Source organism: Scyliorhinus canicula, chromosome 16, assembly GCF_902713615.1.
Source record: "Scyliorhinus canicula chromosome 16, sScyCan1.1, whole genome shotgun sequence".
NCBI lineage: Eukaryota > Metazoa > Chordata > Chondrichthyes > Carcharhiniformes > Scyliorhinidae > Scyliorhinus > Scyliorhinus canicula.
This window is the reverse complement of record NC_052161.1, coordinates 86,247,932-86,265,893: the sequence shown is the minus strand read 5'-3', so window position 1 is coordinate 86,265,893 and position 17,962 is coordinate 86,247,932. Positions and strand designations below refer to the sequence as shown.

Here is a 17,962-nt window from a genome sequence, read left to right as displayed (position 1 = left end):
TTGGGGGGAAGACGTGGGGGAGCAGTTTACAATACAAAGCTCCCTTTGGAAAAGGGAAATCTGACAAAGGGAGAACATGATAATTCTCCAACCCACTTATAATAAATAATTCTTACTATTGTCACAAGTAGGCTTACATTAACACTGCAATGAAGTTACTGTGAAAAGCTCCTAATCGCCACATTCCGGTGCCTGTTCGGGTACACAGAGGGAGAATTCAGAATGTCCAATTCACCTAACAAGCACGTCTTTCGGGACTTGTGGGAGGAAACCGGAGCACCCAGAGGAAACTCACGCAGACACGGGGAGAACGTGCAGACTCCGCACAGACAGTGACCCAAGTGGGAATCGAATCCGGGACCCTGGCGCTGTGAAGCAACAGTGCTAACCACTGTGCTACCGTGCCACCCATATCCATTCGGTATTGAGCACTCCCAGGGACAGGTACAATACAGAGCTCTCACTCAGACAAGGGAGATCAGGCAAAGGGAGAGCATGTCCCACCCACTTTATACCCAGTGTCAGCATCAAGCACGCCCAGGAACAGTAACTATAGAGAGCTCCCTCTGAGAAAGGGGAACCTGACAAGGGGAGAGCATGATAACCCTCCTATAGTCCCACCTACTATATACCCAGTGTCAACATCGAGAACTGCCAGGGACAGCTACAATACAGAGCTTCGTCTACATTGCCACCTACTCACAACGTACCATTTGGCTTCCTGAGCACGTTCGATCTCATGCTCGCCCAGCCACAGTTTCTCCTCTGTCTGTTCCAGGTATTCCTGAGCCCACTTGGCTGGGCAGGTAGCTTCAGGGTCTGTGAGGGAGGTGGGGGGCGGCAGGAAGAAGGTCAGAATGGAAAGATTGAGAGGGCAAAGTGTATGCTTTCCAAGACTGTCAGCAGCTCTCCCACAATGCTCAGCCTCCCCCTCCTTAATGCCACCACCTACCCGCCGCCTCAGCGATGAACTCCCGGGACCAATCAGCTTCGCTGTAGCCTCGTGATATGTCAACAGTGGGTTCGGAAGCCAGGAACTCCTCCGCCCAACTTCCAGAAATAGCCAGGTCCGCCACTCCAGGGGCTAGAGAGAGAGAGAGACACAGAGACAGGGAAATAGAGAGAGAGAGAAATAGAGAGGGTGGGAAAGAGAGAGAGAGAGAGAGAGAGAGAGGGAGAGAAAGAGAGAGATGGGGGAAGGAGAGACAGGGAAGGGGAGAGAGACGGGAGAGGGAGACTGGGAGGGAGAGAGAGCCCGGGAGGGACAGAGAGCCAGGGAGGGACAGAGAGCCAGGGAGGGACAGAGAGACGGCGAGGGAGAGAGAGAGAGACGGAATGGGAGAGAGAGATGGGGAGAGAAAGACGGGGGGGGGGAGAGAGAAAGAGACGGGGTGAGAGAGAGGGGAGAGAGAGAAAGATGGGAAAGAGAGATGGGAAAAAGAGAGAGAGACTGGGAGAGAGAGAGATGGGGAGTGTGAAACGGGGAGAGAAAGAGAGAGAGCGAGAGAGGGAGAGATGAGAGAGAGAGATACGGACGGGGACGGAGACGGGGATAGAGAGCGAGACATGTAGGGAGTGAGAGCCGGGTAGGGAGAGAGAGAGGTGGGGAGGAGAGACGGAGAGGAAAGAGGGATGGGTAAGGAGAGAGAGGGGCGGGGAGAGAGAAAGAGAGAGAGACAGGGAGGAAGAGAGAGAGCGATGAGGTATGGGGAGACAGAGACACGGAGGGGGAGACAGAACAGGGAGGGGACGGCAGAGAGAGTCGAGGAGGGAGAGACGGGAGAGAAAAGTATGGTAGGGAGAGAGATGGAAGAGAGATGGAGGGAGAGAGAGTCGGTGAGAAAGAGACGGGGATGTGAAAGAGAGACGGGGAGTGAGAGAGAGAGCCGGGGAGTGAGAGAGAGACGGGGAGTGAGAGAGAGACGGGGAGTGACAGAGAGAGACGGGGAGTGTGAGAGAGAGACGGGGAGTGAGAGAGAGCCGGGGAGTGAGAGAGAGACGGGGAGTGAGAGAGAGACGGGGAGTGAGAGAGAGACGGGGAGTGAGAGAGAGAGACGGGGAGTGAGAGAGAGAGACGGGAGTGAAAGAGATACGGGGAGTGAGAGAGACCGGGAGGTGAAGAGAGACGGGGAGTGAAAGAGAGACGGGGAGTGAGAGAGAGACGGGGAGTGAGAGAGAGAGACGGGGAGTGAGAGAGAGAGACGGGGAGTGAGAGAGAGACGGGGAGTGAGAGAGAGACGGGGAGTGAGAGAGAGACGGGGAGTGAGAGAGAGACGGGGAGTGAGAGAGAGAGACGGGGAGTGAGAGAGAGAGACGGGGAGTGAGAGAGAGACGGGAGTGAAAGAGAGACGGGGAGTGAGAGAGAGACGGGGAGTGAAAGAGAGACGGGGAGTGAAAGAGAGACGGGGAGTGAGAGAGAGACGGGGAGTGCAGAGAGGACGGGGAGTGAAAGAGAGACGAGGAGTGAGAGAGAGACGGGGAGTGAAAGAGAGACGGGGAAAGAGAGCGAGACGGTAGGGAGAGACGGGTAGGGAGAGAGAGAGAGACGGGAAGAGAGGGACGGAGAAAGAGACGGGAGACAGAGACGGGGAGGGAGAGAGACGGGGAGAGAGAGCGAGATGAGGAGGGAGTGAGAGACAGGTAGGGAGAGAGAGAAAGACGAGGAGAGAGGAGGAGAGATGGGGAGACAGAGAGATTGGGAGTGAGAGAGATGGGGTGTGAGAGACGGGAAGAGGGATATACGGGGAGAGGGAGTCAGCGATGGAAGGGGGAAGAGACAGCGAGGGAGGGAGAGAGATGGCGAGGGCGGAGAGGCAGCGAGAGGGGGAAGGAGGGAGGGAGGGAGTGGGACAGCGAGGGAGGGAGAGAGACAGTGAGGGAGGGAGGGAGAGACAGTGACGGAGGGAGAGAGATGGCGAGAAAGGGGAGAGAAACAGTAAGGCAGAGAGAGACAGCGAGGGAAAGAGAGACAGTGAGGGGAGGGCAGGAGAGACAGTGAAGGGAGGGAGGCAGAGACAGGGAGGGAGAGCAAGGGAGAGCGAGAGAGAGAGCCAGGGCAAGAGTGCCGGGGAGGTAGGGACAGGGAGGCAGAGACAGGGAGGGAGGAATGGAGGGACAGAGAGATGGAGGTAAGGGACAGAGAGAGGGAGGGCAGATGGAGCAGAGGGTGGGAGGGGCGGAGGGATGGAAACAGAGAAGGCAAAAAATAAAATAGCCAAAAGTTAGGATAACACCTTTCTCCGGAGGGATATAATCCCCTCCCCCACATGGACCCCCTCCTCCCACACTGACCACCCCCCCCCCCTTAGTGACCCCCTCCTCCCAAACCAACCCCACCCCTCATCGACCCCCTCCTCCCAAACCGACCCCACCCCTCACCGACCCCTCCTCCCACACCGACACCCCCACCCCCCTCACTGACCCCCTCCTCCCAAACCGGCCCGACCTCCCCCCCCCCCCTCACCGACCCCCTCCTCCCACACTGCACTCCCCATGTACCATACACCAGCAGGAACAATCTCCCAGCTTCCACCCTTTCGGACCCCCTTCACAATCTTCTTTCGATGAGGTCGCCCCTCGTTCTCCCAAACTCTAGAGGAACCTGAGCCCATTCACTCAGCTTCCCAATCATATGCCAACAACTTTGTCCCAGCGAGCACTCGAGTGGCACTTCAATATAAGCCCCCCCCCGCGAGTAAGTCTTTTCCTAAATGTGAGGACCCAAAACTGTAGTTGGTACTCCAGATGTGGTTTCAGCAAAAGCTTGTCCAATTGGAGTAAGATTTATTTATTCTTGTTCTCCAATCTCCTCACAATGGCGAGTTTGCACATCGAGGGGTTAACCACCTCTAACTTGTTCCCCCACCCTCCCTTGGTCAGCGTACCTCGCTGAGGGCCAAACCGGAGACTGGAATTCTCGATTTCCTGCATTTCAGCCAGGAGGTCATCCATCTTGAAGGTGTGAGGGGCGCGGGAAAGGAGAGGGCCATTCTGTTCCGTTAGGAACTCCGAGACGAGCTGGAAGAGAGAGGGGGGAGAGAGACAGAGAGGGAGAAGGGGAGAGAGATAGAGAGGGAGAGAGACAGAGAGAGAGAAGGGGAGAGACAGAGAGAGGGAAAGATGGGGGGGGGGGAGAGGGAGAGAGAAAAGCAATTAGACTCTCACAATAACAGAAGGTTATTCAGAAGGCTAGGGATGGCCACAGGCAGATATTCCCTACCCCCACCTCCCATCCTTCCCCTCAAGAGGCCGAATGATGTTAAGCTTTCCCCAGCATACTGCCAATCCTATTCCCCTTACCTCTTCTTCTTTGCCTGTTCCAAGCGGCAGAGATATCTGGAAGAGAGAGAGAGAAATATGGGTCAGCGGACACCAGGACATATATCAGCTGTTCCTTCACCGTCACTGAATCAGAATCCTGGAATTCCTTCCCTAACAGCACCATGGATGTACCTACATCACACAGGGACTGTAGTGGGTTCAAGATGGCTCACCCACTACCTTCTCGAGGGGCAATTAGGAATGGGCAATAAAATGATGGGACCCCAGCCAGTGATTCCCACATCCCATGAACGAATATTTTTTAAAAACATGTACCCATATAGGAGCTGACCCGTAGACACAGAGCAGAGTATCTCCAACTGTACCGGGGCTCGTGGCGAGTCCGCAGCCGGAGTACATCTCAGTTTCAGGCTCTATACGTACGGAGGAACGTACTTGAACGAGAGGCCGTTCCGAGAAGGTAGACGGGGCTGATTCCAGGGATTGGGGGGGAATGGGTTGTTGATCAGAAGGGGGGGGGGGGGCTGAGGTTCACTGAATATATTCAAGGCTGAGTTCGGGAGATTTTGGATCGACGAGGGGAGTTGAGGATTACGGCGGAAGAGACAGGAGAATGGAGTTAAGGCAATGCTCTGATCAATCAAATGGCCTCCTCGAACTTCTAATTCAAATGTTTGTTTGTGGAGATATTGTTCGGATACCGGATCAGACCCTGACTATTGTTTCGATACTGGATCAGACCCTGACCATTGTTTCGATACTGGATCAGACCCTGACTATTGTTCGGATACCGGATCAGACCCCGACTATTGTTTGGATACCGGACCAGACCCCGACTATTGTTCGGATACCGGATCAGACCCTGACTATTGTTCGGATACCGGATCAGACCCTGACTATTGTTTCGATACTGGATCAGACCCTGACCATTGTTTCGATACTGGATCAGACCCTGACTATTGTTCGGATACCGGATCAGACCCTGACTATTGTTTCGATACTGGATCAGACCCTGACCATTGTTTCGATACTGGATCAGACCCTGACTATTGTTCGGATACCGGATCAGACCCCGACTATTGTTTGGATACCGGACCAGACCCCGACTATTGTTCGGATACCGGATCAGACCCTGACTATTGTTCGGATACTGGATCAGACCCTGACTATTGTTTTGATACTGGATCAGACCCTGACTATTGTTCGGATACCGGATCAGACCCCGACTATTGTTCGGATACCGGATCAGACCCTGACTATTGTTTCGATACTGGATCAGACCCTGACTATTGTTCGGATACCGGATCAGACTCTGACTATTGTTCGGATACCGGATCAGACCCTGACTATTGTTCGGATACCGGATCAGACCCCGACTATTGTTTGGATACCGGATCAGACCCTGACTATTGTTCGGATACCGGATCAGACCCTGACTATTGTTTCGATACTGGATCAGACCCTGGCTATTGTTTGGATACCTGATCAGACCCTGACTATTGTTCGGATACCTGATCAGACCCTGACTATTGTTCGGATACCGGATCAGACCCCGACTATTGTTTGGATACCGGATCAGACCCTGACTATTGTTCGGATACCGGATCAGACCCTGACTATTGTTCGGATACCGGATCAGACCCTGACTATTGTTCGGATACCGATCGAGAACCTCCAACAATTTTTTTCAATTTGTAAAACTGTGAGGAAAGATTACTTTACCCCAGGAGTGATGACCTATCTGACCAATAGGTATTTTTTATTGTAAAATTACTTAAACACAGAATTAACCATATTAACATCAAAAAGACAGATTTACAATTAACGGTAACAACAGTTCTTGAACAAAAAGGAAAAACAGCGGCATGGTGGGGCCAGTGGTTAGCATTGCCACCGAGGACCCGGTTTCGATCCCGGCCCAAGTTTGCACATTCTCCCAGTGTCTGCATGGGTCTCACCCCCACACCCAAAAGATGTGCAGGGTAGGTGAATTGGCTAAATTGCCCCTTAATTGGAAAAAAAAGAATTGGGTAATAAAAGTGAAAAATGTTAACTCACTATCTACACCTGCCATTAAGCAACCCGATACAGTTCAAAATCCATTCATAAATAAAGGTAGCAAACAGAGCTACTTCAACCCTGAAAATCCTTGTCTTGTCAAGACTCAATTCCTGTCGCAAAACTGCCAACAACTACAGACAGACCTGGCTCCTCCCATTAATTACATCATTTGTATCCCACGAAGCTGACCCATGACCTGCTTAGTTTTTAAAAAAAAATTTAGAGTACCTAATCCACCTACCCAGCACACCTTTTGGGTTGTGGGGGTGAGACCCACGCAGACACGGGGAGAATGTGCAAACTCTGCACGGACAGTGACCCATGGCCGGGATCGAACGCCGGTCCTCAGCGCAATGAGGCAGTAGTGATAACCACTGCGCCACCAAGCTGCCCTCGACCTGCTTCGTTAGGACTAAACACCATCCCTCAAATTATTCACAGTCCAGGGAACTGTCCAAATATGAATACTATTCCATTACCCATCCAGAAGTAAACGAGTAAATGGTTAGAATCAATAATGACCTCATTTTTACAACACCTTAACTGCAGCTTTAGCAGCCTCACTGCCTGTATGTAGTTCAGCCCAAGGCTTTTAAAAACATCACTATGGCAAAATATAATATGACAATTTCTTATAGTCATTACAATGCACTACTGTGTCAGAGAGACGGCATGAGAGTAAGGGAGAGACAGAGAGAGAGAGACAGAGAGAGTGAGGTAGAGAGATAGATAGAGAGATAGAGAGATAGAGAGATAGAGAGATAGAGAGATAGAGAGATAGAGAGATAGAGAGATAGAGAGATAGATAGATAGATAGATAGATAGATAGATAGATAGATAGATAGAGAGACAGAGAGAGAGAGAGACAAATACAGCGAGAGACAGAAAAACAGAATAAAGGAAATGGAGAGAGAAAAGTATAAAAAGGCAGAACAGGCATAAGGTTCTGATCATTTTAATGAAAGGTGGGAGGGAGAGAGTGGGCAAAGAGAGACATAGAGCAGCATCTTCCAAAGAGAACACAGTCTCACCTCGGAAACCCCTGCACCCCCCGGCCATGGAGAAACACCGATGCCCTCCTGACGCAGTCCCTTGTCACGTGTGAAATGCGTCGTCAGCTTCATCAGGGGGTTCGAACCCCCACACTCCGTCTCCACCAGATCACGCATCGCCATGGTGACAGCTGAGGGGAAGTGTACAAACACAACTTAATTTTAAAACAACCTCCACTTGACACAGCGAGGTGTTGTTTTCCTCCATATCGTTGTTGAAGCAACGATTGAGAGGGGACGGTCTGATTTTTATTCAATATAATTTGCCTGTCAAGGTAGCATTAATGTTGTGCGCTGTCGTGATTGTGCCAAGAACCATCTTAAAAAGAGAAATCGGGCCCATTGATGTCTTAGAACATAGAACATAGAACGATACAGCGCAGTACAGGCCCTTCGGCCCTCGATGTTGCACCGACATGGAAAAAATCTAAAGGCCATCTAACCTACACTATGCCCTTATCATCCATATGCTTATCCAATAAATTTTTTAATGCCCTCAATGTTGGCATGTTCACTACTGTTGCAGGTAGGGCATTCCACGGCCTCACCACTCTTTACGTGAAAAACCCACCTCTGACCTCTGTCCTATATCTATTACCCCTCAATTTAAGGCTATGTCCCCTCGTGCTAGCCACCTCCATCCGCGGGAGAAGGCTCTCGCTGTCCACCCTATCTAACCCTCTGATCATTTTGTATGCCTCTATTAAGTCACCTCTTAACCTTCTTCTCTCTAACGAAAACAACCTCAAGTCCATCAGCCTTTCCTCATAAGATTTTCCCTCCATACCAGGCAACATCCTGGTAAATCTCCTCTGCACCCGTTCCAAAGCTTCCACGTCCTTCCTATAATGAGGCGACCAGAACTGTACGCAATACTCCAAATGCGGCCGTACTAGAGTTTTGTACAACTGCAACATGACCTCATGGCTCCGGAACTCAATCCCTCTACCAATAAAAGCCAACACACCATAGGCCTTCTTCACAACCCTATCAACCTGGGTGGCAACTTTCAGGGATCTATGTACATGGACATCGAGATCCCTCTGCTCATCCACACTACCAAGAATTTTACCATTAGCCAAATATTCCGCATTTCTGTTATTCTTTCCAAAGTGAATCACCTCACACTTCTCCACATTAAATTCCATTTGCCACCTGTCAGCCCAGCTCTGCAGCTTATCTATGTCCCTCTGTAACCTGCAACATCCTTCCACACTGTCTACAACTCCACCGACTTTAGTGTCGTCTGCAAATTTACTCACCCATCCTTCTGCGCCCTCCTCTAGGTCATTTATAAAAATGACAAACAGCAACGGCCCCAGAACAGATCCTTGTGGTACGCCACTCGTAACTGAACTCCATTCTGAACATTTCCCATCAACTACCACTCTCTGTCCTCTTTCAACTAGCCAATTTCTGATCCACATCTCTAAATCACCCTCAATCCCCAGCCTCCGTATTTTCTGCAATAGCCGACCGTGGGGAACCTTATCAAACGCTTTACTGAAATCCATATACACCACATCAACTGCTCTACCCTCGTCTACCTGTTCAGTCACCTTCTCAAAGAACTCGATAAGGTTTGTGAGGCATGACCTACCCTTCACAAAACCATGCTGACTGTCCCTAATCATATTATTCCTATCTAGATGATTATAAATCGTATCTTTTATAATCCTCTCCAAGACTTTACCCACCTCAGACATTAGGCTCACCGGCCTATAGTTACCGGGGTTATCTCTACTCCCCTTCTTGAACAAAGGGACCACATTTGCTATCCTCCAGTCCTCTGGCACTATTCCTGTAGCCAATGATGACCTAAAAATCAAAGCCAAAGGCTCAGCAATCTCTTCCCTGGCTTCCCAGAGAATCCTAGGATAAATCCCATCCGGCCCCGGGGACTTATCTATTTTCACCTTGTCCAGAATTGCCAACGTTTCTTCCCTACGCACCTCAGTGCCATCTAGTCTTCTTTAGGTTTGCCCCAGAAATTTGGTTATTTTACGTTATTGGTCCGCATGCAGATCAGAACAAATTGGGGGGCTCAGTTATTTGTTGGATTTACCCACAGGGCTCTCTATGATTGACTGGATCACCCTGTGGTTGTGGGGTGCGGTGGGGGGGCAGTGTCAGGGAAGATTCCCATGATTGTTTGGCCTGCCCTGGGGTAGCTTTAACAGGCTGCATCGAACTCAGCCACTCTCCCCGATTGGCTGTATTGTGCTGCAGTGGCTTGGTGATTGGCTGGAATGTCCTTGGGAGGGACTCCAACTCTTTGATTGGCCAGGTCTCCCTGTGGGGCCATCTCCCATTGGCTGAATGACACGGGGGATCCCCCTGATTGGTTAGACATCCCTGGGGAGGATCTCTGTGATTGGACAGACAGCTATCTCTCACTCTGCAATTGGCTGGACAGCCCTGAGGGGAGGCGGTCTCTAAATAAATGGCTGGGCCTTTCTTTGTGATTGGCTGGACAACCCTGAATGTAGGCTATCTCTCTCTCTGTGATTGGCTGGTCAGTCCTGAGGGAAGGCTATCTCTCCCTCTGTGATTGGCTGGACAGTCCTGGGGGGGGCTCACTCTGAGTGGCTGGCTCCCCTCCCCCACCTCTGCAACAGTGCCCTTGGGGTGGGGGGGGGGGGTGAGATGCTGCCTCCAGGGCCTCGCTCACTGGGGGAGTGGAGGGTGGACCCCAGTGTATCATCTCTTCAGTGGATCACATCTCCAGCAGATCCCTGATCCAGGTGGTCTCCATATGATGGATCCCCAATCCAATGTATATCCCTCTAGTGGAGCCCTTAATAGATCCCCTCTCATGGTTCCTCATCCTCCAGTAGATCCACATTCAGTAGATCCCCTTCTCCTATAGACCCCAGCCCATCCAGTGCCCCCTCCCTAGGAAATCACCCTTCTGGAGATTTCCCTGTCTAGTGGATCCCCCTTTCACGACAGGTGGTCCTCTTCTCCAGTAGATCCCCATCCAGTTGGTCCCCATCTTCAATAGATCTCATACCAGGTGGTCCTCCTCTCCAGTAGATCCTCTATCCAGTTGATCCCTGTCTTCAATAGACCCCTACTCCAGTGGATCCCATCATCCAGTGATTCCCCTTTCCACTGGATTCACGCACCAATTGATCCCTCCATTCAGTAGTTCCCACTCGCTAGTGGATCATGCTCTCCAATAGGTCCCTGCATCCAGTAGTCCCCCCACTCATTTGATCAAAGGGTAGCACAGTTGCTTCACAGCTCCAGGGTCCCAGGTTCGATTCGCCGCTGGGTCACTGTCTGTACAGAGTCGGCACGTTCTCCCCGTGTGTGCGTGGGTTTCCTCCGTGTACTCCAGTTTCCTCTCACAGTCCAAAGATGTGCAGGTTAGGTGGATTGGCCATGCTAAATTGCCCTTAGTGTCCAAAGTTGTTTGGTGGGGTGCTTTTTCCAAGGGCCCGTGCAGACTCAATGGGCCGAATGGCCTCCTTCTGCACTGTAAATTCTATGATTATCCAGGGGATTTCCTGGATTTCAATGGATCCCTCAATCAAATGGACCCCCTTTGCAATAACTCCTTCCATCCAGTGTATCCCCCTCCAATAGATCAACGATCCAGTGGATCCCCCTCACCAATCGAGCCCTCAAGCCAATGGACCTTCTCCAATAGATCCCTCCATCCCGAGGATCCCCCTCTCCAGATGGACCTCGACAATGGATCCCGTACCAGTAGATCCCCTTCAACGGATCTCACCCTTTTAGCAACTGGACTGGTCGGCCACTCTTCCTTAAACCAACCCCTCCCCCACCTCCAAATGGGGACATTACCTCCACCTTCACCTCCTCCGGCCTTCACCCGATCCCCTCCCCTATCCACGGCTTCAAAGACCGGGACCAACATCGTCCCTCCTCCCACCGTCCCAGCCAATCGCGGCGCCCCCTGGCCTGACGGACAGGCGCCTCGACCACTGGCACGCGCCGACCCCTGAAGCGCCCGTCCCCCCCAATTCGCAACCCGCCTCCTTTCTCCGATTCGCCATTCAGAAGGTAGAGGTCAGTGACTCACCAATGGGAGACAACAGTGGCCGGCCCCGCCCACGTGGGAGACGGGTTAGCCGGCGCCAGTCAGAGGCTCGGAGGATTGCGTTGCATGCGCGCGCACCTCCAGGCTCCGTGACGGCTGGAGGAGGAGCCAGCTGTGAGACGGACGGCCCTGCCCACCAGCCAGCTCTGGGCGAACCCCGGCGGTTCCGCCCACCAATGAAACGCCCGGCAAACTGGACCCGCCTCCAACCGTCACTCCCATCTGCGACTACGGCAGCGGAGACCAATCAGCGACGGAGGAGGGCTGAATCGGAGTCGCCCCTCGCTAACCCAATCAGATCCGACCAAGGTACCCACGTGAGAGTCGAACCCTTACGTTGGGCGGCCAATCGACGACTGGTTGGTTCGCGCGGGTGGGGGTGGGGCGCATACACGCGGGGGAACAAACAGAGACGGGCGGCCAATCGGCGCTCAACGACCGCCGGGCAGCCGGCCAATCGGAGCGCCCCGAATGTGGACGGCCCTTGGAGAGCCGGCGTGAAGACGTCATCGCGTCTTGATGGACGCGGGGTGAAGCGACCAATCCGAGGAGGGTGGGCGGGACCAGAAGAGGAAGGGACAAAATGGCGGAAAACGGATAATCCTAGAATTTATAGTACAGAGGGAGGGCATTAGGCCAATCGATGAACACCATGTAGAACTCCAACCTCATCAGAAGCTGTGCTGAAGACCATGTCAAATGCATTTTCTTCATCTACACACCTGGTCACTCCTCGAAAAATTCAATCAAGTTGGTCAGACATGACTTCCCTTTAACAAAACCATGCTGACTGTTCTTCATTAATCTCCAAATGCAGATTAATTCTAACTCTCAGAATTGCTTCCAATAGTTTCCCCACCACTGAGGTTAGACTGACAGGCCTGGAGTTTCCTGGTTTGTTCCTTTCTCCCTTCAATATTGATGTGGAGATGCCGGTGTTGGACTGGGGTGAGCACAGTAAGAAGTCTAACAACACCAGGTTAACATAGAACAGTACAGCACAGAACAGGCCCTTCGACCCTCGATGTTATGCCGAGCAATGATCACCCTACACAAACCCACTTATCCACCCTATACCCGCAACCCAACAACCCCTCCCTTAACCTTATTTTTTAGGACACTAATGGCCAATCCACCTAACCCGCACATCTTTGGACTGTGGGAGGAAACCGGAGGAAACCCACGCGCACACGGGAGGACATGCAGACTCCGCACAGACAGTGACCCAGCCGGGAATCAAACCTGTGACCCTGGAGCTGTGAAGCATTTATGCTAACCACCATGCTACCGTGCTGCCCAGTCCCTGGCCACCCACACCCCCAGGTACCTAAAATTCTCCCCTGCCCGCCTAAGCGGGAGCCTACCAATTCCTTCCTCCTGGTCTCCAGGGTGCACCACAAACACCTCACGCTTGCCTAAATTTAGTTTATAACCTGAAAAAGTCCCAAACTCAGCTAGCAGCTCCATCACCCCCGGCATCCCTCCCACCGGGTCTGCCACATAGCGGCATAAAAAGCTCTCCTGGATGCATTTTAAGAATTCCGCCCCTCTAAGCCTTTCACACTTTGATGATTCCACTTAATATTGGGGAAGTTGAAATCCCCTACTATTATTACCTGATTTTTCTTACAATTCTCAGAGATCTGCCTACATATCTGCCCTTCTATCTCTCCCTGACTGTTTGGGGGCATGTAGTACACTCCCAGCCATGTGATTGTCCCCTTTTTGTTACTAAGTTCTACCCATGTGGCTTCTTTTGAGGAACTTTCTAAGATATCCCTGAGTACTGCCGTGATGTGCTACCTAATCAATAATGCAATTTATCCTCTTTTACCTCCCACTCTATCATGCCTTCTATATCCTGGACTGTTCAGCTGTGTTGTCCCTGAAAAATCTCCGATAATTCGACCAGTATTTCGACCTGGGCTTCGAACAATAGGCCTGTGTATTTCAATGGGGGGCAATGATCTCCTGCTGGGTCTCAGTAGAGTGCGATGATCTTTGATGGGACAGGTTGATACACCATCAATAACACATGACGAGTGATGAACGTCACTGTGGCTTTAATACACTAAACAGCAAGCCTCCTGCCTCTGGACCCGAACTGGCTCCGGAGGCGGAGACTTGCCACCTTTATACAGAAGCCCGAGGGGACGAGCCACAGGCGGAGCCAGCCTGGACAAGCCCAGGCATGCACAATATAATACAATACAATAACGTGGTTTACCACACAGGTCCAGACATGTTTCTGTGTCTTTGTATACTTGACCTTAGTCAAGTCTGGCCTGCCCAAGGTTTGACTGTGTTTGATTTTAATATGTCCAATTCTTTAATTTGGTATATCCAATTTAATCGGCCTTAAAACTAGGCCCTGATTAGATAACCACAGTTGCTCCTCTTGAACCAGTTAGCGTCTGCGAGCCGGATAACACAATCCTTATCAACCATCTCTTCATGCACAAGTTTGAACAAGACCTCCTCACCGCACAGGACCTTCAACCGACGTTATACACCAGATGCATCGATTACATTTTTTTCCTTTGGACCCACGCCGAAGAATCACTGAAATGACTACACAATGACATCAATAAGTTCCATCCCACCATCAGACTCACCATGGACTACTCTCCAAAATCAGTTGCATTCTTGGACACACTCATCTCCATCAAGGACGGTCACCTCAGCACTTTGCTTTACCGCAAGCCCACGGATAACCTCAGGATGCTCCACTTCTCCAGCTTCCACCCTAAACACATTAAAGAAGCCATCCCCGATGGACAAGCGCTCCGTATACACAGGATCTGCTCAGACGAGGAGGAGCCTAATAGACATCTACAGATGCTGGAAGATGCCCTAGTATGAACGGGATATGGCGCTTGACTGATCGATCGACAGTTCCAACCCGCCACAACTGACAAGTACCCTTCGTCGTCCAATACTTCCCCAGAGCGGAGAAACTACAACATCTTCTTCACAGCCTTCAACATATCATCAATGAAGACGAACATCTTGCCAAGGTCACCCCCCAACTACTTGCCTTCAAACAACCACGCAACCTCAAACAAACCACGACAGCACACAACCCTGCCATGGCAATCTCTGCAAGACGTGCCAGATCATCAACATAGGTACCACAATTACACGTGAGAACACGTGACACCACCACCCACCAGGTACATAGTAAATACTCTTGCGACTCGGCCAATGTTGTCTATCTCATACGCTGCAGGAAAGGATGTCCTGAAGCTTGGTACATTGGCGAGACCATGCAGACACTGCGACAACAGATGAACGGACATCGCACTACAATCGCCAGGCAGGAATGTTCCCTCCCAGTCGGGGGACACTTCAGCAGCCAAGGGCATTCAGCCTCTGATTTCTGGGTAAGCGTTCTCCAAGGCGGCCTTCAGGACGCGCAACAACGCAGAATCGCCGAGCAGAAACAAGTTCCGCACATATGAGTACAGCCTCAACCGGGACCTGGAATTCATGTCGCATTACATTCACTCCCCCCACCATCTGGCCTGGGCTTGCAAAATCCTACCAACTGTCCCGGCTCTCTTTAAGAAGGGGATGAAATTCAGGATGTTGTACCCAGCCCGTCTGTGGGCCACACACAAGGAACAGGACTTCTACTTCGAAATACCAGATGAAGTATGGACTTTTATTTGTGTGAGGGCAGCACGGTAGCATTGTGGATAGCACAATTGCTTCACAGCTCCAGGGTCCCAGGTTCGATTCCGGCTTGGGTCACTGTCTGTGCGGAGTCTGCACATCCTCCCCGTGTCTGCGTGGGTTTCCTCCGGGTGCTCCGGTTTCCTCCCACAGTCCAAAGATGTGCGGGTTAGGTGGATTGGCCATGATAAATTGCCCTTAGTGTCTAAAATTGCCCTTAGTGTTGGGTGGGGTTACTGGGTTATGGGGATAGGGTGGAGGTGTTGACCTTGGGTAGGGGGTTGGGTGCTCTTTCCAAGAGCCGGTGCAGACTCGATGGGCCGAATGGCCTTCTGCACTGCAAATTCTATGTTCAAAATAGGCTGGAGGCGAATGAAAAGACATTGAAGCATTGGAGAGTACTGTAGTAGCGATTTGTTGTGCTGGGCTATATAAGTATAAGTAGTGTTATTGGTTGTTTTGATGGCTAAAGTTAACTTTGTCTTGCAGGGAGCTGGTTGGGGGGGGGGGGTCTTTGGGGCTGGTTCTGTTTTTGGGTGGGTTTTTTTCTAAAGTGGCTGTTTCTTCACTTTTTTCTGCTGTTTGTGTTGTTGCTCGTTTCTTAATAAAGCTCGTAGTCTCAAAGGTGGAGAAGATGCTTTATTGTGAATTTGTTCTCTCTTCAGAGCTTAACTTACGGCTACCTCAAATGCTGCCTGCCTGTGTGTCTGTGTCCTGCTACGAGTTCTGCCTTCCGTGAAGTGTGTCGTCACTTCCTGTCCCTGTATAGCTCTCCCATGCTCCCTCTAGTGCTTGCTCAGTTGTATTGCATCTAGTCAGATCTACAATCACCACACTGTTTACTGGGGAATGTGATGCTTTTAAAATGTTTATCCATGTGGGGGGTGAGGGGAGACAACAATGGGGAGACAGACTGCTTGGTGCCAGGAGCGGACGCTATCAAGTCAGCATGGGTCAGCTGACTCTCGGAAGCGCAGTGGGGGGCGAGCAGGTGTTCAGCTGGAGCTTGACCTGGGGGTTGGGTTTCTAGTGTTGTTGCTGGGGCTGGGGGGGGGGGGGGGGAGGAGCTGCTTTGCTGACAGGGGAGGAACTGTTACTAGGGGACAGATGGGAGGTTGGGAACGGCGACTGCCCGAAGGGGGGGGGGGTAGCTCAAGGAGGCAGAGGGCGCGAGCTAGAGGCTGGCCTAAAAAGGGTGATGGCTAGTCCGGGGGGGGGGGGGGGGGGGGGCGCGACCAGGCTGATTACATAGAATGTCAGAGGGCTGAATGGGCTGGTCAAGGAGGCTCGCATGTTTGCGCATTTGAGGGGGCTGAAGCGCTCGTGGCAATGCTACAAGAGACACAATTAAAGGTTATAGACCAGACGAGATTGAGAAAGGGGTGGGTTAGCCAAGTATTCCACTCAGGGCTGGACTCAAAGACCAGGGGGGTAGTGACCTTGATCAATAAACGAGTTGCATTCGAGGCAGGGAGAATCGTTTCAGACAAGGGGGGTAGGTACATAAGGGTGAGTGGGAAGCTGGAGGAGGTGCGAGTGGTACTCGTGAACATATATGCTCCGAATTGGGACGATGTGGAATTTATGAGGTGGGTTTTAGGTAAGATCCCAGACCTAGAGTCACATAACCTGATTATGGGAGGAGACTTTAACACAGTCATTGATCCGGAATTGGACCGGTCAAAGTCCAGGACAGGGAGGAGGCCGGCTGCGGAAAAGGAATAGGAGGGGTTTATGGAACAGATGGGGGGAGTAGACCCATGTAGGTTTGCACGGCCAAGGACGAAGGAGTTTTCTTTTTTCTCACATGTCCATGAGGTATACTCTCGCATTGACTTTTTTGTTCTGAGCAGGGCGCTAATACCGGAGGTGGTGGATACTGAGTACTCAGCAATCGCAGTGTCGGATCATGCCCCGCATTGGGTGGATCTACGGGTTAGGGTGGAGAGAGGGCAACGCCCGCTGTGGAGACTGGATGTGGGTTGTGAGCGGACAAAGTGATCTGTGGGCGGGTTAACAAGTCCATCCAGAACTACCTGGAAACAAATGATACGGGGGGGGTCTCTGCATCGACGGTTTGGGAAGCTTTGAAGGCAGTGGTCAGAGGGGAATTAATCTCGATATGGGCCCACGGAGGAACGGGCTGAGAGGGATAGGTTAGTGGAGGAGATACTCCAGGTGAACAGGAGATACTCGGAGGCCCCGGACGCGGGACTACTGAAGGAGCGGCGGAGGCTACAGGCGGAGTTTGGGCTGTTGACCACAGGGAAAGTGTTGGAACAGTGCAGGAAGGCAAGGGGGGCGATTTATGAGTACGGGGAAAAGGCAAGCAGAATGTTAGCGCACCAGCTCAGGAAAAGGAAGGCGGCCGCGGAGTTAGGTAAAGTAAAGAGTAGAGGTAGGAATACTGTCCTGGACCCAGCGGGGGTGAGCGAGGTGTTTAAGGACATTTATGGTAAATTATGAGTCGGAATCCCCGGCTGGGGTGGAGGGGATGAGGCAGTTTTCGGATCAGTTGAGGTTCCCGAGGGTAGATGAGGATCTGGTGGAGGGGCTGGGAGCCCCAACTGAGATTGAGGAAATAATCAAGGGGCTGGAGGCCATGCAGTCGGGCAAGGCCCCGGGGCCTGACGGCTATCCGGTGGAATTCTATAAAACGTTTGCAGAGATATTGAGCCCACTGCTGCTGAGGACATTTAACGAAGCAAGAGAGAAGGGAGTCCTCCCCACAACAATGTCGCAAGACTCGATTTCATTGATCCCGAAACGGGAGAAGGATCTGGAGCAATGCGGGTCATACCGGCCAATTTCTCGACTGAACGTG

The 17,962-nt window shown here is 51.8% G+C and overlaps 1 protein-coding gene across 1 annotated transcript in view; it reads right to left on the bottom strand.

Annotated features, from left to right (window-relative positions):
• Nucleotides 1-11,334, bottom strand: part of pex5 (peroxisomal biogenesis factor 5) — a 29,801-nt gene extending 18,467 nt beyond the window's left edge. Inside the window, 6 exon segments of the mRNA XM_038822147.1 lie at nt 711-819; nt 953-1,084; nt 3,885-4,017; nt 4,300-4,335; nt 7,374-7,525; nt 11,208-11,334. Of these exon segments, the coding sequence (XP_038678075.1) occupies nt 711-819; nt 953-1,084; nt 3,885-4,017; nt 4,300-4,335; nt 7,374-7,525; nt 11,208-11,280 (635 nt within the window). The 5' untranslated portion in view covers nt 11,281-11,334.
• Nucleotides 11,335-17,962: the final 6,628 nt, after the last annotated feature.